The sequence below is a fragment of the Acomys russatus genome, chromosome 20 (genome assembly GCF_903995435.1).
Source record: "Acomys russatus chromosome 20, mAcoRus1.1, whole genome shotgun sequence".
NCBI classification, from domain to species: Eukaryota; Metazoa; Chordata; class Mammalia; order Rodentia; family Muridae; genus Acomys; species Acomys russatus.
In genome coordinates, this window is record NC_067156.1 from 50,219,983 (window position 1) to 50,244,152 (window position 24,170).

General features: G+C 37.3%; 1 protein-coding gene across 2 annotated transcripts in view; it reads left to right on the plus strand.

Moving 5' to 3' along the window:
* Wdr7 (WD repeat domain 7) overlaps positions 1-24,170 on the plus strand; it is a 277,717-nt gene that overhangs the window by 62,969 nt on the left and 190,578 nt on the right. Inside the window, exons 15-19 of one of the 2 annotated variants that reach the window (XM_051163424.1) lie at positions 3,843-4,612; positions 6,165-6,253; positions 19,353-19,448; positions 21,738-21,856; positions 23,588-23,711. In XM_051163424.1, coding sequence (XP_051019381.1) covers positions 3,843-4,612; positions 6,165-6,253; positions 19,353-19,448; positions 21,738-21,856; positions 23,588-23,711 — 1,198 coding nt within the window. The remainder of the gene's footprint in view (positions 1-3,842; positions 4,613-6,164; positions 6,254-19,352; positions 19,449-21,737; positions 21,857-23,587; positions 23,712-24,170) is intronic. The other variant, XM_051163423.1, reaches the window with a different exon arrangement.

A 24,170-nucleotide genomic window follows, 5' to 3' on the forward strand; every position in this document is an offset into this window, starting at 1 on the left:
GTTGACTGAATTAATTCTGTTCTGTGATAAGTTTAAGGAGAATTGTCTACACATTCTGGGATTTCTAATAAGTGCAACAGAGTGACCCTTCTAGAACTTCCTCATTAGTTAGCTTTGACATTGTTGATAATATCTGGCGATTGAATGAATCAGTCTGGTCCCAGGTGTGCATATTTTATCATTAAGCCAAGAAAACCTTGGAATTTACTGTATGTTTTTGTTCCTTTTCCTGTGGGTCATCTTAGCCCACATGATAGAAAACCAGGCATGAGGGTGATTAACTCTGCCACTTCTTTACCTTTAACCAAAATACCATTCTCACAAAGTGGTAGGCGTCTATTTTTGTTGTGACTTAGTTTTCCAAGTTGGTAGAATTGTTTACTGTGCTTTGGTGATGTGAGAAATGATAGCTCATCTACTGGAGTGACGGGGGTCGTCTTCTCTCCCTTTCCTCTTCAGCCTTTCTTAGGGTTTTTTTCCCTGTTATGTTTTGTCTTGGTGGTGTTGTTTTCTTTATCTTTTACGCCCTCTTTTTGTGTAGACTGCTGTTAGATTCCGTTTTTGTCACATGTGACACATTCAGTAGCTATGAGAGGTTGTAATAAAGAGTCTTACAAAGGCACATCCAGACATGGTATTAATCAGATAACCTTTTCGTTGGGAGCATGTGGCTAGCTGCTGGAACTCCTTCAGAAAGAGCTGCAGATGCTCGCAGAGCTGGAGGTGCTGATGGGCACATATGTGGCTGACATCAGATGAGCTGATTTGAAGTCTGGCTACCTTGTGTTTCCCTCTTGCCTGTTTTTTCAAGCCCTTCTCACTGCCTCAGTAATTTTTTTTTTAGCCAAACTTGTTTGACTTTATATTGTTTTGAGTCCCTTTTTGCCTAAAAGGACATTGTATCTATTTTGTGGAAAGAACATTATCTTCGGCAACACTGGGAAGACCTTTTTGTTTCACCTAATGTTGTTACATAGTCCTTCAGACCTATTGTTAGGGCTGGGTACCTAGCATTGTGATATTTTTGGGACCATAGCCAGTGCTAATAACTAAAATAGTTCTCTGAGCTGTTATCAATAGCTTAGTATATAGTAGATGTAATTATTAATGATAATTTTGGTTCAGTTTTATATTGGACATAATATATGTAAGTTGATGCATGATTCACAAGCAATAGAAGTAGAAAGCACTGAGCAGTGTCTGATCTTACATGCTCTGTTTGAAAGGCGAACTTGAATCGGAGCAGGGAGAACTCGCATTCTTGGGGTTATCGCACCTCTGCCTTGCTCATCTGTGTGGCTTCCGCTGCCTCTCGTTTCATATTCATGACCCTGATCTTGTTCCTTTTAAGTCAGCAGTACCGCATCTGGTTATGTGACTCCCTCGTTTGCACAGTTGTTCTCCAGTCCTACCACATAACACTGTATATTTAATATTTAATGTACTTTTTAATAAACATTTAATATGCTTAAGATTTAACATGTTAAGAGTCTTCCCCATTCCTAGCCACACTTAATTCAGTTCTGATGATCAGGTCCAGGAACCCGCACAGCACCAAAACTCCTGATGGTTCTGCTTTGGTGATGCTCTGGTTTGCGACATAAAGTTCAAAAGCTTCATGTGACCTCGTGGCCTCTGTCCTTCCTCTCGAGCGCCTGTGGACTCTTCCGCACCCACCCTGTGATTTTCACTGACACTCTCCTGTCTGCAGTCGGCTTTCTTTCCACTATGGGTGTTCTCTGCTTGCTCAAGGTAGCTCTTCTGACAAGAACTTTCTGTAAATCACTGAGAGAGTTCTTTGCTGGGTTCCTTTAGTTTCATGTCGAGTATTAAACAGTACAGCTCTATCATGTTAGGAATATTCTTTAAGTCATCTAACTATAGCATAGAAAGTTGTCTTCTCCTTTTAACACCATTCAGTTCAGAGAAGTTTATATAATAGAGGGAGTGAGAATATTTGCTTGAGTTATTTTTGAGTAATTTTTTAGGTGATGAACAACTTGAGATATTTTGCGAACAATGACTGAGGAAGTGGGCAAGGAATGTGGTCATAGTAAATATGAGCAAAAGTCCAAATATTTGAAACTGCTTCTGGAAAAAAATAAGTGAGTTGGTGTTAAGTCATAGGTGTGATGATTGGTAAAATGGAGGCCTGAACTGCAGTAAATTCACTCCAGAGCGTATTTTGTGCTTTGTAAAGAAATCTGGATTTTCTTCTCAACTTATAAAATGCTATTTGAGAATCTCTAAAGCTAGAAACACAGCCAGGAGGGATGGAAATGGAGGCAGGAGATTGGTCAAGGGGAGTTGTTGTAGCTATTACAGGGAGAGCTGATGAGCAATATGAGCAACTTTGTAAGACTTTTATAGTGTTCATTCTGCTAGAGTCTCAGGTTGAACAGAATGAATAAGGCGTAGTTTGTTCATGCTTTGAAATTCCCTTACAAAATAAGGAAGTTATAATAACTAAAACAATATAAATATTTCTGAGACATCCAAGTATCTGTACATGTGGCAGATGTAAAATGTTAGGGAGCTAAATGGATTGTGGGCTCACCTTTCCCTGGGAGAATTAAGAGTCTTCTCCTCAACATGAATGAGATGTAGTTGACAAATAAAACATATATATTCAGGGGCTGAAGAGATGGCCCAATGGTTGAGAGACCTGACTGCTCTTCCGAAGTTCAATTCCCAGTACCACATGGAAACTCCTACCTTTCTGTTGCCATCTACTAGTGTGCAGATGTCCATGCAGACAGAGTACCCATATACACAAAATACAGAAATAAATCTCTATATTCAAGGCACTCACGGTACTGAATTGAAGTGCATATATGTTGTGCTTGAGAATTAGGGTCCTGCAGAGGAGAAGGACGTCGAGGAGAAGAAATGAGGACTTGTGCAGAAGGAAGAGTGAGTGGCCCTGCGTGTCAGGGGTCGGGGCATGCCTCAGGAGCCTGCTTGTTACAGCGGAAAGGAGATTTTATAAATGGCCCTTGAATATGGACTGAAGGCATCTATATCTTATTCTATAGATTTATTTTCTAGTTATTAAAAGATAGCATGAGTTAATCATATACAATTTTAAAGAAATATATATATATATATATATATATATATATATATATATATATATAAAGTATGAACAAAATGTTTTATGATTCCACCAAAAATAATTTATGTATATATTCTGGTGTAGGATTTCTTTCCATCTTCTCTTGCAAAGGGTGCGCGCGCGCGCGCGCGCGCGCACACACACACACACACACACACACACACACACTAGAGGACCTGGCCTGAAGAGCTGCCCCCTCCTGTTCTTCTACACTTTCAATGGATGTAGTTAAAACGGACAGTAAGTAAAGGGGAGAAATAGAAAACAGAAAATGGTCAGAATTGCTGTACTTTTACGATCTATTTTTGTCAGGTAATTTGGTAAGCAGAAAGACTGAAGGTAAGAGGGAAGCAATGATTTCAATGCGAAGTGCTTCAGAGTCTGCGGCTTCTCCAGGTGCAGCAAGGTTCATTTTCAGAGTCTGCTGATGTCGCTGAAACCAGTTTTGACGAGTGTGGAGACTCCCATGTCTGTAATAAGCTTTCATTGATGTATACTTGGTTTTTAATTAATTGTTATTCTAATGATCGTGTCAGTGTAAAGTTCTCCTAATTGTATAAGCTCATATCTTTTACGTGTTGCTGGTTAGGCAGAGATATTTTTAGTGATCCAGAAGCTCTAAAAAGACAGCTTCATAAGCATTTTAATTCAGCTGTTTATTGCTCATTTATGAATGTTGAAATTAAACACTTTAAATTGTAACAATTTTTAAAAATATTTGTTGCAGGGAAATTTACCCAAATATTCTCATAACTCCCTGATGGTTCAAGCAATAAAGACAAACCTAACAGACCCGGACATCCATGTACTTTTCTTTGATGTGGAAGCTTTGATTATTCAACTCCTGACTGAAGAAGCCTCTAGGCCGAATACTGCACTTATTTCCCCGGAGAATTTGCAAAAAGCATCTGGCAGCTCAGACAAAGGGGGCTCCTTTCTAACCGGAAAGCGAGCAGCCGTTCTTTTCCAGCAAGTGAAGGAGACGATCAAGGAGAACATAAAGGAGCACCTCCTGGACGAGGACGAGGAGGACGAGGAGGCCATGAGGCAGAGGAGGGAGGACAGCGACCCTGAGTACCGGGCCAGCAAGTCCAAGCCACTGACCTTACTGGAATACAACCTCACTATGGACACTGCGAAGCTCTTCATGTCCTGTCTCCACGCCTGGGGTTTGAACGAAGTTCTGGATGAAGTTTGTCTTGATCGCCTCGGAATGCTGAAACCACACTGCACAGTGTCCTTTGGCCTCCTGTCGAGGGGAGGGCACATGTCGTTGATGCTCCCGGGTTATAATCAGGCTGCCGGGAAACTGCGACATGGGCAGGCAGATAAAGGGAGGAAGCTGCCAACCACCGAGGGAGTAGGAAAGGGAACCTACACAGTGTCTCGAGCAGTCACCACGCAACATCTGTTGTCCATCATCTCTTTGGCAAATACTTTAATGAGTATGACCAATGCGACTTTCATTGGTGACCACATGAAGAAGGGCCCAAGCAGGTGTGACTATGTAGTTAAATTTTATTCTTTCGTTTCAGACGGGATAAGAGAACCATAGTCTGTTTTTGTTATTGTTTATTGCTCTTTTGTTTTTTGGCTCTGCACACATTTTCCACTTTGGCCACATTACTGATTTCTCATTTAAACTGTAAAGCGGACATTTCTAAAATGCCTAGTTTAAAGCACAGTAGAATTATAGCAATATTATAAATGTAGATGCACTTAGTAGCTATTTTAAACTCATTTACAATGTAGGAGTTGGTCATAGAGGATAGTTCCTGAGTAAATAAAATCTTTAAAAAATTTTAATTCATGATATTTTTTTTCTGAGATAACCCTGACTGGCCTGGGAATCAACATAGACAACACTGGCCTTGACCATACAGACTGGCCTAACTCTGCCTGCTAAGTGCTGGTTTAAAGACCTGAGCCACCGAGAGTGACTAGTGTTTATTTTTTAATTACGTGCTTATCTGTGGGTCTGTGCATGTGTACATGCATGTGCCTGTGGAGTCCAGAAGAGGGTGTTATCCCCTGCAGCTGGAGTTACAGGTGCTCAGGGCCTGCCCTGTGTGGGTGCTGGGAGCCACTCTGGTCCTCTGCAAGAGCGGTATGTACTCCTAACTGCTGAGCCATGTCTTCAGGCTCTATAACTATAACTTTAAATTTGAAGCTACCAGAAGTTTGAACTGACATTCAGTTCAAAATGTGCATCTGTTGACAATGTTTCTCATTGTAATCTGTACGCAGTAACAGTGTGCCCTGTGACTGGCTCTGGAATGGGGTAATAAGTACAGTTCAAAATCTGTTATAGGGAAGGAAAAAAGACCTTTAAAACAGAACACTTTTAAGACAGAGTATTTTGATTTTTTTTTTTTTTTTTACAATACTTATCCTGAATGCTATTTTCTATTTCTCCAAAGCTATTAAGATAACTTATTATTATAATTCATCAAAAGTTGACCATATCAGTTTTTTTTTAAATGTGAGAAATACATGGGCATTATTTATTTTGTGTCAGGTTCTGTTGTGATTATTTTACAAAACTCAGTGTCCTTAATTCTATAAATAATTTGATATAGGAAGTTGCTGAGCCAGAATCTAAACAAGATAGTTGCCTCTAGACTCCAGGACTTTTTTGTGCTTTATTGCCATATGTGTGGCTGGACACTGTAAAATTTAGTGCATTATTCCATGAATTCCTGTGATAATGGCGCAGGCTGAAATCCCAGGATGCTAATAGTGACACGAGAAGGCTACGAATGATCTTTACTTCTCAATTGTAGGTCATTGGAGTGTTCAAAATACATGTTAAGACTAACAAAGTATAAATTTTAGTTACAAGAATTTCTATTTTCTACTTCATAATTGTATAATTATTTTACCAGTATTTGAAATGGATAATATAAATAGGGTCAAAACTTAGAACATGGTCATCGTTTTGAAATAGTAAGTTGAAAATGTTTTGTGTATGTTTCTTTTTCATCTAGAGAATGACATTTGAATACTCTGGAAATAGGAAAAGGTTCAATTTTTCTTTCTTCTTTTAAAGGCCACCTAGACCAGGCACCCCAGACCTTTCTAAGGCAAGGGGTTCCCCTCCGACTTCCAGTAACATTGTGCAAGGACAGATTAAACAAGGTAAAATTCAATCTTATTAAGTAATTGGCATGACATTTCAGCTGTAGAGACTGCAAAGGCATTGCTAATATATAATCATAGGGTTTGTTTGTCTCACATTGTTAAAAGAGAGAAAAGTTGTTATATTCCAGATGTAAATATGGATAATTAAGATGTCAGTTAAAAATAAATCAGATTTATTTGGAAATTGATAACTGACCATATTTCAAGTAATTTTATTATGTGATCTTTGGTCTAATTTGTATGTATTAGGGCCACCTTAACTTGACAACACTAGTTAACTGTGTGTATCTTAAGTTTAAAAGTTATACCTATTTTTAGCTCTGCTTGCGAATGTTTGAATTCACAGATTTATGCTACAGTTAGTGTCTTGCTGTTTGATAATGGTGTCTGCATTGCTAGTCACAAGTCAGAATGTCCATTAAACTGTTCTTTATGTTTAAATAACAGCATACCATAACTTTCAGTTTTAGCTTTGTTTTTCATTTGGGAGTAAGAGGGGGAAAGGGAGAATTTCTTCATTTGAAGTCAATTCTAAATATTTTTTGTGAATTAATATAATGTTATTCCTAAATGTATCTTTATAGCCTTTTAATACTGACAATTAAAATACTGACTCCGCCCAAGAATTTTATGAGGTCACTTATGTTCACATTAGAATCTTGGGCCAAGGTCAGTCCTCAATTTCCTGGAAGGAGACGGTGTTTAACATGCTTACATGGTATGCCTGAGTTCTAGATAGGAATAAACACTGTCCACAGTCCTCAGTCGAGCAGTGAGCGCCCACGCTCTTTCATTCCATCTCCCTCTCTACACCTTTTTACTCGGGGGGGGGGGGCACTTTCAATCAGCTCTTTGTCCTTCAGTAACGTTATATTGCCACTTTTGGATGGTTTACATTATGAACATAAAGTTATATATAGCTGTGTTTTGATAACTTACATTGTATGTACAACATAGATTATACATATTTCACAGAGCATCCTTTGCAGCCATCACCGTATAAAATGAACAGAACGTGGGTGGAGGACAGAAAGTCCCTTGGTGTCCCCTCTGGGCACTCACTATACCTCCCTCTACCAAAGGGACCAAACGTTGAGCATCGCTCACCTGGGATCTGAGTAGGGACTGATTGAGAATCTGAAGCTCGTGTGTCTTCCAGATGCCAGAAGTGGAGAATCTTGCACTGATGCCACATAGTAAATTATAGTCAGAACAAAAACCAACCAAACAAATAAACAAACAAACAAAAAACCCCCCAAAACCCAAAACAAAACAAAACAAAACAAAAAATCAGGCGGATGAATAGGTTGTATATAAAACAAAAAAATTCTCTATTTAAACCTAATTTACCTGCAAGGCAGCTCAGCAGGATGAGAAATGTTCCAGAATTAGAAAAAGCAACAACTCCTACAATGAGTGCTTCTAGAAGTTTTAGTAAAGAGGACCCAGGTAGTACCATCATGACTTTTCTGGTGGATTCTCCCCCCCCCCCCTTTTTTTTTTAATAAATTTTTTTCTTTGCTGTCACACTTTCTACATTTAAATTCATAAGCTCCATGGTTTATTTTGCATTGCATGACTTGAGTTATTCATTGTACAGTTTATATAATCTTTTATTTGGCTTCTACTGTCAAATTTATCAGTTTTGTTTTTACATTTGTTGCTATACATTATTCTGCTCAGTAAACAATTTATGCATATTTTTCCTATTTAGATTTATTCACAGTATACCTTGGACAGCATTAGGAAGATACCCTAGTATTCCTCATTTATTAAGATTTTAATTTAATTATCAATAGGTGTTAAGTTTAGTTTGATTTTCTTTATCTATTGAAATGATTATGTGCTTTTCCTCTTTAGTTTTCTTTGAGATAAGAATATTAATGTTTTTGTTTGAAAAACACTTGGCGTCATGATGATATATCCACTTTATGGGTTATTAAAACAGTTGTAAAATTTGTTTAAAATGTGAGGTGTTCTTAGGGGTTTTAGTGTGCAGTGTCATGCTGGTAATGGCTTCCTGATGGCATAAGGGCCTCACAGAACAAGTGAGAGCTGATCCTTTGACCTTTCCTTAGGGTTTATATAGATGAGTAGCATTTACTCTCTGTTGGGTCATTTGATTCATTAAGTGAGTGCTTGTAGGCCTAAAGTATATACGACTTTTCCCTATGTATTTTAATTTTTACATATATTTCAAGTTTTTTAAAATATAATTTTCCTTAGTGAACTTTCTGTCAAATTTATGAGGCAAAATTGTAGAAATTCTTAAAATTCTCTTTTAAATTTCTGTTACTCATCTTCTATTTTTTTAAATTCCAGAGAGCCTAGTATAAAATAATCTGTAGGATTGCCCTAAGGCCCAGCTAGGCTTACTCGAATTCTATAATTTTTCTGCTTTCTAATTCTTTGATTTATACTTACTGCCATCTTGTTATTTTTTACTTTAAATTCACTTTTAAAGTTTTAGTTTCTTAAGGGGAACCCAAGGTTAATGAAATGTGACTATTCTCCCTGATAGCCTCATATTTAGTGCTGAAATTTCTTCATGAGTATTGCTTGGTAGCGCTTCCACATTTTCCATTGTTGTGCTTTTACTTATCAATTAATGATTTAGTATGAAGTATTTACTTTTTCCAACATTTTCAAGATTTTCTGAAGATCTGGCTGGGTTCTCGTTGATAGTGAAATAACATTACTTGAATTATTGGAATTGTTTTGAATTTTTCCAATTTACTGTATTTACTTATTTAAAAATAATAGTGTATATTGGTGGCATGTATGTTTCAATATATTTGTATATTGTAGAATTGCTAGTTATTGAATATATTACATCACCAGTGTGTGTGTGTGTGTGTGTGTGTGTCTATCTTGGTTTTTTGAGATGGTTTTTCTCTATAACCCTGGCTATCCTGGAACTTGCTGTATAGACCATTCTGTGTACATTGAGAAGTGACTAGTCTGGCCAGTCGGTAGGCAGAGGCAGGTGGATCTCTGATTTTAAGGCCAGCCTGGTCTATAGAGTGAATTCCAGGACAGCCAGGGCTACACAGAGAAACCTTGTTTTGAAAAACTAAAAAACAAAACAAACAAACAAACAAAACATAAAGCTTGACTGGACTGTGGTGGTGCACACCTTTAATCCCAGCACTTGGGAGGCAGGGGAAGGTAGATTTCTGAATTTGATGCCAGCCTGATCTACAGAGTGAGTTCCAGGCAGCCAGGCCTACACAGAGAGAATCTGTCTGAAACAAACAAACGAACGAAACAAACCAATACAAACAACAACAACAAAAGAAGTGTATGGTCTGCTGTTAGGTAGAGGCTTTTATAAAGTTAGTCAATATGTTCATTGATCCTCAAGCCTAACGGGCAGTTGATCAGTTTCTGCCTGCTTGTCTCTATTAAGCAAAGCCTATTAAAACCCAAAGCCATAATTATTCATTTGTAAGATATTTTTCATGTTTTTTAAACTCCCTTATTTGGTACATAAACTTTTGGAACTGTCATTATTTGGCTCATTTGCTATTATAAATGATTGCCTTTATGTTTGCTGGTATCCATTTTCTTTTTTTCTAAACAATACTCAATTTATAATGTTCAGCATCTTTAGTTACTATTTTAATCATATAACTTCCCCTATCTTTTTGCTTTTTGTCTACTTGGGGCTTTGTATTTAAAGTATATATCTTATGTAGGCATCATGTAATTATTTCCTGTTCTTTATCCAATGTGACTTAATTTGTTTTGTTTTGTTTGTTTGTTTGTTTGTTTTTGAGATGGTTTCTTTCTGTATCTTCTCTGGCTGTCCTAGAACTTTCTGTATGGGCCAGGCTGGCCTTGTATTTGCAGAGACTTGTCTGCCTCTGCCTTCCCAATGCTGGGATGGAAGCTGTGTGCCACCATATTTAGTCGTGATTTGCTTTTTAATTATTTAAGCTATTTATATTTAATGTTATTGCCAGTAACATTAAATTTGAGATTTGAGTCTGTCATTTGCTCTATTTCTCATTGTCCCACTTTTCTTTGTTCTTTTTTTCTTTTGCTATTGTTTGGATTAATCAAGTATCTTTGAGTCTATTTCTTGTTTCATAATTTTTATGAGATTTGAAATTATTTTACATTGCGTTTCAAATATTTTTTTCCCAATGGTCCCATTATATGTATATTAGGCTACTTAAAATTGCATCATATGTCAATGATGCCTTAAATACTTAACAATTTATTTATTCGTTTGTTTATATATGTTTATTTATTTGTGTGTCTCTGTGTATTTCTATGCTCACATGTACCATGGGATACATGTGGAAGTTAGAGGCCAAACAGCTGGTGATACCCACTGAGCTTTCTCACCAGACTACTTTTATGCCCTCTCCCATATTTTGATTTAGTTTCTATTGGAGTAGTTTTGATTTAGTCATTTTTCATTAGGCTCTTAGTTTTCTTTAATCATATTTGAATGTGTTTTTAGCTGGGGTAATATTTTTTTTATCTATCAACTCTACCTCACTTTGAGTGTACGGGTTATCTAATAATTGTCCAATCTTTGCTTGTTCTGAGTTGGTTTTTAATTCTTCTTCTCCTCCTCCTCCTCCTCCTCCTCCTCCTCCTTCTTCTTTTTCCAAGACAGGGTTTTTTTGTGTAGCGTTGGCTGTCTGGCATCTCACTCTATAGATCAGGCTATCCTACCTCTGCCTTCTGAGTACTGGGATTAAAAGTGTGTACCAGAACAGTCCAGCCAAAAGATGCCACTTACTTACTTACTTCTTTCTTTCTTTCTTTCTTTCTTTCTTTCTTTCTTTCTTTCTTTCTTTCTTTCTTTCTTTCTTTCTTTCTTTCTTGTCCATGCTGGTCTTGAACTCAGAGATCTACCTGCCTCTGTCTCCCAAGAACTGAGATTAAAGGTGGTCAGGCTTTTACTTCTTACTATGGACTATACTTTCATGCTTGATTAACTCAGCAGATGCTTAGATGATGCCAGACAGGATCCTTGATGTTCTTACAAGCCTTCTTAAGCTTTCTCTCAGGATGGAGTTCTGTGAAGGCATTTGACCACTGTTTTAAGATTTTTTTTTTTTTAGCAGTGCTCTAAATGAGGTAAATTCTTCCTTATTACTGAGGCAAGACCTCCCTTAGATCTATCAAAGGCTCCCTGACTCTGAGGCTTCCCAGCAGGTTGGTGAAGACAGGCGCTGCTTTGGGCTTTCTGATGGCTCCTTCTTCCTCCCTCACTAGGTTCCTGACGTGTGGCAGTCTGCTGAAACTTGAGGGGAAAATTCTGCACAACTTCAGCTCTAGTATCAGCTTTCTCTCTTCTCCAGCCTTTAAATTCTAGATGCCCTCTTCTCCCAAGACTCCCAGCTTGTGTCTCCAACTCACTGAGTTTGGATTCCCTGTGTCTTGACTTGGGTGTTCTGTCAAGATGATGATAAAATAAGCTAATCACAGGGCTCATGTTGTGTCACATGTGTGAAAGAAAAATGTTATTTAGAAAAAAAATTTTTAAATGACATATTAGTTTCAACTACAGCCTTTTAAGGGACTCTCAGATCCACCCAGTATGCCTCTTCAGGTGCTATTGGTCCCAGAAGTGACAGTGATAAGCTATTGTTTAGTTTGAGTAAATGTTTCCTAGATTTCTTAACAAAGACTGCTTCTCCGTTCTTAGTTCAGATGATATAAATTCAAACCATTTTTTTAGAATGACTTTGATTAGAGCATAATATAATCTTAGATCCTTCAACAGGGTGACTTGCTGTGGTCTTCCCAAACAAGCTGATCAATTTCTTTCCCCAGCTCCCTCCAGCTCCTTCCCACTTCCTACCCACCCAAGGCTATGTTCTTCCTGTTTCTCTCTCTTAAAAAAAAAAAGCATAACACACACACACACACCACACACACACACACACACACACACACACACACACACACACACACACACACTCCAAATAGGCAAAAGACCAATTGACAAACACAAAAAGGAAAAGAAAGCAAAATAGAACAAAAATCTACAAAATACTATTGAGTTCCTTTTGGAGAGGGTATGCTAAGTGTGGTTGATATACCCAGTGACACTCAGTTGGAGAAAACTGACTCTCTCTTTGCCAGTGGCTATCAGTAGCAGAGAGGCTCTTGATTAGGGCTGGCAGCCTGTGTCCACTTCCCCATGACAGTGCTGGGACCATGTCCAGCTCGAGCCTGTACACGTCATCTGTGTGCTGCTGTGTTCTCTGTGAGTTCATGTGTGTCTGCAAGGTACAGTTTCCTTGGAGTCATCCATCACCTCTAGTTCTTTCAGTCTTTTCTTCTTCTCTTTCACATACATTTCTGAGTCATGAGGAGAGGGTTAATGAAGACATCCCATTTAGGAATAAATTCTCCAAAGTCTCTTCTTCTCTTCACACTGTCCAGGTCTGTTGTAAAAAGAAGCTCACTCAAAGACTGTTAAATGAGGCACTGATCTGTGGCCACGATGAGTTATTTTATCACTATATTCTTCCAGCAGAATAATAGTATCATATTTTTTCCCAGGCCCATAATCTATCTAGTTTCAGGTTCCTGGCCACTTTAGGAGTGTCAGGTATGGGCTCCATCTCATAGAGTGGCCTTTAAATACAATCAGTGGTTGGTTACTCCCATAGTGTCTATGCCCCTAGACTTAGACACTAGGCTGTTGTCGGGCACAGGGCTGTATCTGGGTATCCTCCTGTAGTGTGAAGGGTGCCTTCTGATGTTTGGGGGATTCCATGGTGCCCTTTTTGCCAATAACTCAGTAAGGTATAGCCCATTCCTGGCACTGGAGGTATTCACTTGGTTTCTCGAGATGTCTAGTTGGAGCCCTAACACATATGCATAGAAGGAAGAAATCTAGATGGAGTCACCAAATAATTGAATTGGGAAGACAGTGTTCCAACTAACTGCCACATTTAAAAAAATTGCTTATTACTCTACTTGTTGTAGAAGCTAAAAAGATAGTGATTGCTGTCTTGCTCACTGATTTTTTTCCCCCCTAAGTTGTTGGTACATAGAGGAAGCTGGTAAAGATGAGCTCACATGTACCCTTCTTTCTGCTTCTAGAGTAGCTATTTCAGTCACTAAGTCCTGTGGATGTAAGGACAAAATTAGTCCCTGGCTTCCAGGTGTGCTTATGTCTAGTAGAGACGATGTAGAAGAGTGCAATTTAGGAGAATGCCTTAATAGATTATTTGCTTTTCTAAGAGTGAGTGTCTTGTGGCTCTTAGGCTTGTCTGATTTTTCTGTTTTCACATGTTTAGCTCAATATCTAGAATGTATATTAAGCACCTGTTAAGTGTTGATGACATGGGAAGTTTTAACAGCTTTTCATAGACATTTGTCTCCAAGTGTAATGAAAGTTTTCTCCCTAATTCCAGGACTTAGAACTCACTTATTTATTTTTGTTATTAGTAATGAAGATGTTTTAAAGCAGATTTTCTTGTAATCTCTGGCTGTAGTTATAGGACAAGATTGTATCTGAGTTTACTCCAATCGTCTTTGATGATTCAAAGATTCAGTAATAGTACTTTATTTTTTAGAATATTCTAAATTTATTTTTATTTTATGTGTATGAACATGTTTGCCTGGATATATATGTAGGTGCACCACAAGTGTGTGTAGTGCCCAGAGAGGCCAGAAGAGGGTGCGGGAGGCTCTAGGACTAGAGTTACAGCTGGCTGTAAGCTACCATGTGGCTGCTGCGACCTGAACCTGGGGCCCTGTGCAAGAGGACTGAGTGATTCTTCTCATTGCTCCAGCAGCACGGCTGTGGTGTGTAAGCATTATGAGCTTCTTGATGTGCTGTTGCCCTAACATAGCTGCCTCTCATCATGCTGTGATTGCTAATCCATTCTGAAACGGTAGAGCCTTAATTCTTTTTGTTGTCTGAATGTTCGCATGCCCAGTGCACCTTAGTTGTTTAATTCTTTCATAGAGGTTTGTTTGTTTGTTTGTTTGTTTGCCTAGTGGTATGACAGTTCATTTATGCATTGCTTCCTAGTTTGTTAAGTCAACATCTAAATAAACATGTCTAGATTACAAATAAGTATATCACTGAAATAAAGTTTCCATGCATTTTGGGGATCTGTACTATGTTGTACAGAATTATAGTAGGAATAGACAATTTACTTAGAATCTACCATGCACTGTACTGTATGCCTTTTATTTTATGCCCTGCAATAATGGGTCTTAAGAATTATGGCCTAATTTTCAAGACCATTACAATGATTTAAGACAGAAATTTATTTATGATCCTCAGGATATCCAGAAATAGTAAGTTTCAAATGTCCACAAAGCCTACACCTTTGTGTAAGTAGTTGTTTGTAGTAGTCACGCTTGTTTTAGCAAACATGTTCCATGTTTGAAATTATCACAGCTGCTGGCATAATTTATTTATTTCTATTGACTCAAGACTGCAGCTTTCATCTTCAAAAAAGAGCTAGTTTATTTTGGGGTGACTGCCCAAGACCATGATTTTGGTAACCCCCAGTTTTTTGTTCCAGTGTGGAAACGTTTCATAGTTTTATAGAATAAAGAAAGCCATAAATCAAGGCAGTTTAAAATACACCGGTAGGTCTCCAGCATGATGGTTCCAGAAAGACAGGGGAAGTTTTTCTATAGCTCAGATGATATCTGATGACGTTTGTAGCTTTTGGTGTGGTGGCAGCTAGTGGTCTTCTGAGTTAATAAGCTCCTACATAGTAGTTCAGACAAAGAAATGATCAAGGCATCTGTGGCCCAGAGGACTAGAAGTAGGCCGAGGTAAGGCAACACGCCTCTTGAGTGTATCATTCTAGTCTCCTCCGTGCTGGGCTTCTAATCAGTCAGTGAGTCTCTGCAAACACAGCTTTTTAAAAATTGTAATTAATTGATTAATTTTTGCAGAAAATAGATTTTTATACAATATGTTCTTATTACAGTAGTTTCCCTTCTCCCAAGTCCTCTTAGATCTTCCTACCCATACCCATTTTTCTCTCTTATTAGAAAACAAACAGGTACCCAAATAATAATAAATAATAAAATCAGATAAAAAGAAAGACAAACCAGAATAGACTTTTTTTTTTACAGTTTTCATTCACAGTTCCAAACTATTAGTCAAATACAAAGTTTGATCACTAACTGTTTCAAGCGTTTATAGTCTTGAAAAACTAGTTTTTGTGTACTTATTCTCATGAGGCAATTGAAAATATTGTATAATCAAACGAGAAGAGTAAAGAACAACAAAATGACCCAGAGCCTAGAAATCTAGGGTCTATTGAGAACGCTCAGGAAGAACTTGTCTGGTGATGGTGACGAGGTTTCAGGATGACAGATACTCAGCAGATGAGGCCAAGTTGGGAGCTTTGTAGTTCAGTGTCTCTGGACATGCTGCCTCATGCTTGAGGGGACCGTGGCCTTGATCTGTGGGAAATCACTGATGGTCCAGAGTTTACATCTGAGTCCCGCAGGAAAGTAGTTAAGCATAGTGCAATGTCACCATCATGGCTACTGTATATACGTTCATAATCTAATTAGATTAATCAGTAGAGCTTTCCACTATCTCTTCTGAATCAGGAGATATTAAGTGGGCATTTTCCATGACAAAAGGCATTAGAAAAGCAATTTAGAGTTTTTGTTTTCACATTGTTGTAACATTCACACAAAGATAGTCTGTTAATTGTGACATTTGCATGGGGCAATGAACACATAGTATAAGTAGTCAAGTGTGATGTTTCATTATTTCATTTCATTTTGTTTTGTTTCTTGTTTCTGAGATCTTTGAGACAGTTTCATATGGATCGGGCTTCCCCAAGTTGCCACATAGCTAAGGATGGCGCTCTATGCCTCCCTCTTGAGTGCTGGGGTCACCGGTCTACACTACTACTCCCGGGTGACCTCCGGTCTACACCACTACTCCCGGGTACATTGCTTAGTTTTATACTTCAGTTAGATCCTAGGAAAAGACATAAGACCACATGAGTGATTTATCTTAAATACTCTGTTGATCTAAAAGATGAATAGAATGTTCATTTATGGAAGGTATATAAAAGCACAGACATAAAGGGAGAGTGTGAAAAGGGAGGTGTAGATCAATATTAAATAATTTTATCTTTTCAGTGTTAAGCTTTGAAAAACCTTACTTTTTCTTAAACATTGCATTCATTTTTCTATGTTCTTAGTTGTTCTTTGTTTCCCTGTGAAAATGTAAGGGCTCTTTGTGTTTATACACTGGAAGGCTATTGAGATTTAGACCAATATGTAAAGAGCCTTTGTCACTCAAAATGGTAGTCTCTGTCACACACATCGTGTTACTTACTTCACAGTAGCAGCAGAGGAAAGATGGAGTTTAGGGTCAGCCTCAAATGACGACTGAAAAAGGATCTATTCAAAAACAGAAAGCATAGATAGTATAATGTTGAAGGCACATGCTTATACTATTTAAGGAATAGCTGCAGCAAATATTTACAGGCATATCTTGTACAAGTTTGTTATAATGATCTAGTTTTCCATGGGACAATAAATGATTGATGAGGCTCTGAACTACAATAGTACTTTCTTAAAGGACTCTCTCTGGCAAAATAATAGAACTTGTATCTCTTCAACCTTCGTTCCATTCTGTAAGAAGAAGAATCATAGGTGACACTGCACTCTTTCTGCTGTAGCAAGATGAGAAAACATCATTTATGCTATAGTCCTTCAATGTGCAGCCACAGGACTCATCAGCTTTGCCATTTGTTACTAAACCTTGGACATTTTATTTTGAGTGGCATCTTTTTCTATTTTCTGATTTTTCTATGTGAGGACAGTTAAAGTTGGGAAAAGATTTTATTTTTTTAAAAATGACTTATATACTCTTATTTTAGGTGAGTTCGTGTTTTTCTTGCATGCATGTCTGTGTGAGGGTATTAGATATCCTAGAGCGGCAGTTACCGACAGCTATGAGCTGCCATGTGGGTGCTGGGCAGAGAGTCAGGTTCTCTGGAATTACAGCCAGTGCTTTCAACAGCTAAGACATCTCTCCAGCCCCAAGAGTTTAATTTTTCAGTGAACTATACAAGTATTTCTAGATTTTGCCATTCAAGTTATGAGGTAGTGTGAGTAAAATTTTTATGTTGATCCAGAGATGTTTAAAGTATAGTAAAGCTAATTCCTTGATCTCTATGACTTGATTTGTAACATCTATAGAGTTTATCAAGGCATAAATTTTTCAATTTCTACTTCTACTAAACATAACTCAAATTATAATACCAAGAATTTGGTTTCTCTTTCTGTTTCTATAAATAGTTGCCTGTGTTGCGCATCCAGTTCTAGTATGCGAACTCAAGGAGGTTTGCCAGCTACACTTCTGAGTTTTTGAATACCCATCTATTGGATAAACATCATGGTTTAATTCCACTTATTTGACATAGCTGATAGTGTCCAGTTACTACTGAGCTTTCACTGATTTATTTTTTTATTTTTCTCATCTTATTCTAGTGTACCTACAGAATTAAGGTGAAATCAAACAGAACTAACATAGGCTTTTCTAGCGAATGTGAGAAAGGGGCCTCTAGTGAAGGGGACGCTCACAGGGTGGGAGTGCGACCAGTGTGCATCAAATAGATGTGTGAAATCGTCCAAGAACACATCTCAAACAAATAATTATAAGTATTTTAAAATTTGACATCACAGCAAAGTTTCAACTGTTGGGTTTCCCCAGAGCAGGGTGCTAAGCTGTTTTGGTGGCATGAAGTTGAGCCACAAGCGGAATCCTTTGCTTCTTGCACAGGGAGGTAAATGTTACTTTGGTCATTTTTAATTGAATTTGTAATAAAACAGTGAAAAGAAATGAAAAATAAAATTATTCAATGGAATATGTAAAGTATTTGGTATTCTTTTAAAGGTGATAGTGGAATTTTTAAATATTATGGCATACAATTAAATATGTAAGTGTAACACAACATAGTCGTACCTTTTTAATAAATATAACCCAAGTCTATCATAATAAAAATCATTATAATTTTCTATATAAAACTTCTATAGGTGCCAGAAAGAAGTTTGGAGCCAGTTCCCATCCTCTCACTGGTTACAGACCTCTTTTAGTTCCACTGTTCACCTCACACGTGCCTGAGTGACATTAGGATGCATTCGTGTGAAAATTATAAAAAAACGCTGTTTTCCAGCAGCTGTCCCATCATAGCAGAACTTCCCTGCGTGAAAAGCAAACATACCATTCATCAGACAATGCCTGATCTGCTCAGGGGCCCACGCCCATTGCTGCTCAGTGAGAAAAGAAAGGAGAGGGATTAATTTGAAGGTGCTTGTGCATGACATATGGTAATTTTTTCATAGGAAGGAAGTGTCAAACGATGACCTCTCAATCTTAACACTGACCTCCAGTTGTAGAATGTGTGTGCCATAAGGTCCTTCGGCTTTTTCATATGATAATTTAAACCGCAACATTTTCCTGGCAGTACAACTTTCTTGAGTGGGGGAGGGTCTTGGTTCATCCATCGTCTATGAATTACAAAATTCATAACTGTTTTAGTGTATTTATTTTTAAACCGAATGAAAATATATTGCAATTCACCTAAGAAGAGTTGGGTGTAATGCGCTGTGTGTGTTCCTTGCAAGTTGGTATATTTGATAATGAGCTGTTATGTAAGTGTAGAGACCCAAAATGCTCTTAAGCATTCTTTTGAGATATGCAAAAGTAGTTTACATATAATATTACAGAATAAACTGTTAGAAAAATGTGGTCAAAATGTGAAGGCCTCATAAAGTTTTCTCTGATTTATTTTTAAGACTGGATTACATTTCTGATAGTTCTTAAAATAGTTTATTGCTTTGTGTTTATGTTTTTATAAGATTTGCTATATTGTGAATTTATAATATAAAAAGGATCTTGGCTTTAAGAGGAAGTTGAGTCATCAATCAGAGAGAGGCACCATCCCCGTGGTACCTTCTAATGAGCATTCCTTTCCAATCGAAACATCATTTTTTAGTTGTACGTTCACTATATTTTGCTAACTTTGTTTTCCTTCTTCACTAATACTGAGCTGTTTTCCAGAATCTGCTGTTCCTCAATCCTCTCCTCTTTATCTCTCCTGTTTTCCTCTGCAAGTCGCTGCACCTGTCGTTTCTGCTCGGCCTGATGCTGATCACTCTGGCTCTGGCTCTGCCTCTCCTGCTTTCCATACCTGTTTCTTAGTTAATGAAGGTACTCTCTCTCCCTTGAAACAGCTTCCTTTCTGTCTCTGCTTTGGCCCGATAGACTTATTATTTTTTTTAAATCTGATTTATTCATCCATCTGCTTTACCTTGTATGAACCCTGAAGTTCCCATTTTGAAACTTTATTTGTTGAACTCAATGCCAGGTGCCAATTGTAAAAAAAAAAATGTGATGTTGCTCCTACCTAGAGTGACATGTGTCTGCTGTCCCCTAGAGCGCTGTGACAGGACTGCAGAGACGCTCATCTTGGTTGTGACGTCTTTGTTAAAAGTTCAATTGTCATCATAATGGATTGTGACATTAATGACAATAAACATATTTTACATGTACTATCAGTGTATGCGAGACAGCGTGTTGTCTTTACACAATCGCAAAAGATAAGTGAATCTCTTAACTTGCATTCTCATTTGAGAAGTTTTCAGATTGATTATATAAGCTGATAGGAATTTACCAACCTTTTTACTGCTTCTGCTTCAGGCAGAGGCACAAAACAATCTATCATTTAAGCCTTTGGATTCAGCTGGGCTCGTATATTCTTCTTGTGTAGTTACACAGATGGGGAATAATTTGGATGCTCTGAAATTAACAATGGAACATGCAAATACTTGGAACTTAGAACTCTCCTGGCATTATTTATACCTGAAATGTAATGGGACTCTTGAGTTCTGTGTTATATCCATTTTCTCCAATGTGGTCTCAACCTAATGATTCTGACTCTTCATCAAAGCTAATCCTGCACGGCCATTCCAACAGAGGGACGGTTAGATTGCCTATGAAGCACAGAGCCCCTACAAGAAGTGCTCCCCAGGAAACTCAATACGTGGTCATATCATTGTTGTTTGCTGTGCTGTCAGAGGACTGTGCTAAATTTTGTGTGTGAAGGCTGGATTGGAATAATTAGAATAATATTTGTTAATTAACATTATACCATAGGGTTTTGGTAAGGATCATCATGTGTGAAAGCCTAGCTGAAAGTAGTTCAGGAAGACTGTGTCTGCGGGACACCAAGAAATTACTCATTAGTCATATATGTGTACCTTCAAATATGTATATGTTCATGTGTTATGAATTTCAATATGAATGTATGTTCATCTCCTAAATTAATGCAGTTACATATTTATTCCCAGTTGATGGGAATTTCCTTACTGAATGGATGAATCTTTAAGTAGGCGACTTGTCTCTCTTTTTCACAATTTCAGAGACCACTTTATATTTTATTATAGGGTTTTCTTATTAACTTAGAAGAATACAGTTTTAATTCTTTCAAAATACAGAACTGATAAATGTCTGTGCTCATAGATAATACATTATAAATGACAGTGAGTGCTTTTTCTTTCATTCTTATTGGTTTTAGGTTGTTATCCTTGGGAGAAAATGGCACAATACTATGAACTAGTAATGGCCTCATACATAATTTGAGCATATGAGGCATTTGTTTATTTATGATTTATGATACTGCATAATATATATACAGTTTTTCACACTTGTAAAATAAGGCTGAAATAGCTCATAAATTCTGTCTAGTGGTATAGTGGCAGATAGCACCTGCCTTTCTCAAATAACTAGATTTCATATCAAGAATCAGAAACTTGGAAAAAAAATTGATTTTCTTTAAGTTGGAATCAGCGATGGTTAAGATTGTAAATTTTAAATTGTCAGGTGTTTAATTTTGTGGAATGTCTTCATTTGCATTTCCTTAAAAATCAGTATTGTTATTTCAGTTTTGATTGTGACTAAGTTTCTGATTCAATTATTAAGAGAGGGGTCAGTAATTATCTTAATTAAAGTTCCTGACAAAAAGGGAAGACTTCTATTTTGGCTGGTATGTTGGCAGCACATACCAGCACAGATGGCCGTGTCGTAATTGACTGAACCTGTGGTGGGTGCCTATGTGAATGCCCTTTTTCATGGCAACAAGGTCACATGTATATCTTCCCATGTCTTTATTTCCATCCTTTCCCATCTTCTAATAGGTTTATTTTAGAAAATCTTTTGAGAAATGTGTTTTCTTTAGGAATTTGGCAAAACTTTGTGTGGAAAATTGTCTTTATTGGTTTTCAAAGTATTTGAAGTTCCTATAGGCTACAAATAAATGATTGAAGGATGAAATATATTTCATGTCATTTTATACATAATAATACTAAACTGAAAATATTTATAATATAATTTCATAGACGTTCCCTTTTTGGTTTTGAAAGTGTACATAATTAAAAATTTTCTATTTACTGTAGAATGCCAAGATGTCTATAGTATTTGTAACATGTCACCTTTTGATAGGATGGAGCCAGTTGGCCGCCATGCACTGTGTCATGCTGCCTGACCTGCTGGGACTGGACAAATTCAGGCCTCCTCTACTGGAGATGCTAGCTCGGAGATGGCAAGATCGGTGCTTAGAGGTAATGTGGAGCTGATAAGGAAAATGAAAATATTTCACAAGTTCAGTGAAATGTGAATTTTAAACAAAAGCAATGTTTATTTCATTTGTCTTTATCACTTACTCATTCCATTATAGAAAATAAGGGTTCAAGATTTCCACATTTTTCTTTCTTTGTTTCTACACTACATAGTAAATGTTCTAGCTTATTCACTTTTTAAAAATTCATTATTTCATTAAAAGTTTCTCACAACGTTGTAGAATTATTTAACTATCGGTATGACAAAGACACATACCTCGTCCTCCCCCCTCCACGCCCCTCCCCCTTTCCCTGAGTGCATATTCAGTACAATTCCTTCCATCAAATTCCACGTGAGTGGTCAGAGACCAATGAAGGTCCCATGTTATAGTAAAACAAGACCATCTCTGGAATTAGAGTAGAGATGGATCAAGTGTCAGTGCCAACAATGATCAACTTTGTAACTTTGTGTATTCTGTTTGGAGATCATTTGTGAAGTAGAGATAATAGTGCAAGTCTCATGAGAGCACACGTGGCACTAGACGACGGTGCTGCATGAACACCGTAGATGGCAGGTATGTACACTTACTAAAATGGCCAGATGTCACTGAGAAATGATTTGATAGATCCTCTGTGTATCTGGCATATAGTTTAATGAAACATCATAATACTTTAAGATATTTGCCTGTTCTGGACTCTGTTGACACAGCTTCAATCATAATTGAAATATACGGTAGTTTTCATAGATTTGCATTAAGTAGTCTCTTAATTCTCTTTAAAAGACAATATATTTATAAAAAATGTTTTACTCATATTCTTCTTTAGGTTAAGCTGTGTTAGCCTGTAAGTTATAAATAGTTAATAAATTGAATAAATCGATTGGTACTTTCCTTAAAAATAGACTAGCTTCTTTGGGCTCATGCCTATGGTATTTCTGCTAAACATAACTAAAATTAAACTGCAAAATAAAACAGGTGAATGGCCAATTGATATAAAAATTGATATGATTTTGAAAAATGATTCCCTCTATAGAACTGAAAGAGGTTACACAGAAATCTATTTACCCATTTTGTTTGTGCCTAGGTGTATGTGAATTCATGTGGATTTACACCTATTTGATAGGATAAAAGATCAATGCTTGAGGCGGTTGACGTGATAAAGTAGATAACAAATATTAAAAAGGCTTGGTGAGATGTAAATTTCAAATCAATAAAGAATTTTTTGGAGACCTCTGTCATCTCTCTGGCCTGTTGACTCAAACATTATTGTTCAGTGAATGGCTTTAACTTATTTGCCTGCCCTGATCCCCTTCCCTTATCTCCAAGCAGAATTGTTGTACATAAGGAAATGCTAAATATGGTTAAGTTTCTACTGGTCATAAGGGAAAATAATTTAATGCTCTGAAAATTGACTCTTAACAATAATAATTACTTGGAAATTTAACATTTGAAAATGATATATTGTAAGAATTCTTTAGAAAATCAAGTTTTGTACATAAAGCTGATTAAATGTCCATTAGCTTAAACATATTTTTAAATGAAAACATCTTTGATCACGCATAAGATGCCAGCATTTAATTGTGCCATAACTACTTACTTCCATATTTGATAGTATTTCGCATATAAGAAGTTTCTGTGATTTCTAATTTCATATCACTATGAATTTCCTAATTTGTGGGTATCCCTTTGCCAGCTGACGTTCTTCCTGTTTTCTCATTGTCTCTGATTCTGTCAGGTGAGAGAGGCTGCTCAGGCCCTGCTTCTAGCTGAGCTGAGAAGAATTGAGCAGGCAGGACGAAAGGAAACGATTGACACCTGGGCTCCTTACTTACCTCAGTACATGGACCACATCATCTCACGTAAGAGTTCTTGTGCTTTTCTGAAGTATCTGGGAGGACGCTGTAGAAAGAGTAGTGAACCCACAGCGGCTCATGCTTCACGAAGAGAAAAGTACGAAAGGGCCCTCAGTCTGGTCTTTGCTATTTAAATCTTGGTAGTTTATAGTATGGCAATTAAAAAGAACAAAATATAGCAAATATGAAAATACTCACTGATGATCTGGCTGCTCATGAAATTAATTCTCAATAAGAAAAACATGCTTACCCTGTTTAACTCTAGCTTTCTCTCTGCCTCTTGTTTCGTTGGGCCTATGGGGTCCATACTGATACTGTGTTGTGACATGTAGAGACCTCTTGTGAGTTAACATTACACGAAAACTTGCAAAACAAAGAAACAGTAAAGTTACACCCATGTACAGTGGGAAGAGAGAAAATTAGCAAGAGTTGTGGTTTGTGAGTCTTTAAGATGACTATGATTTG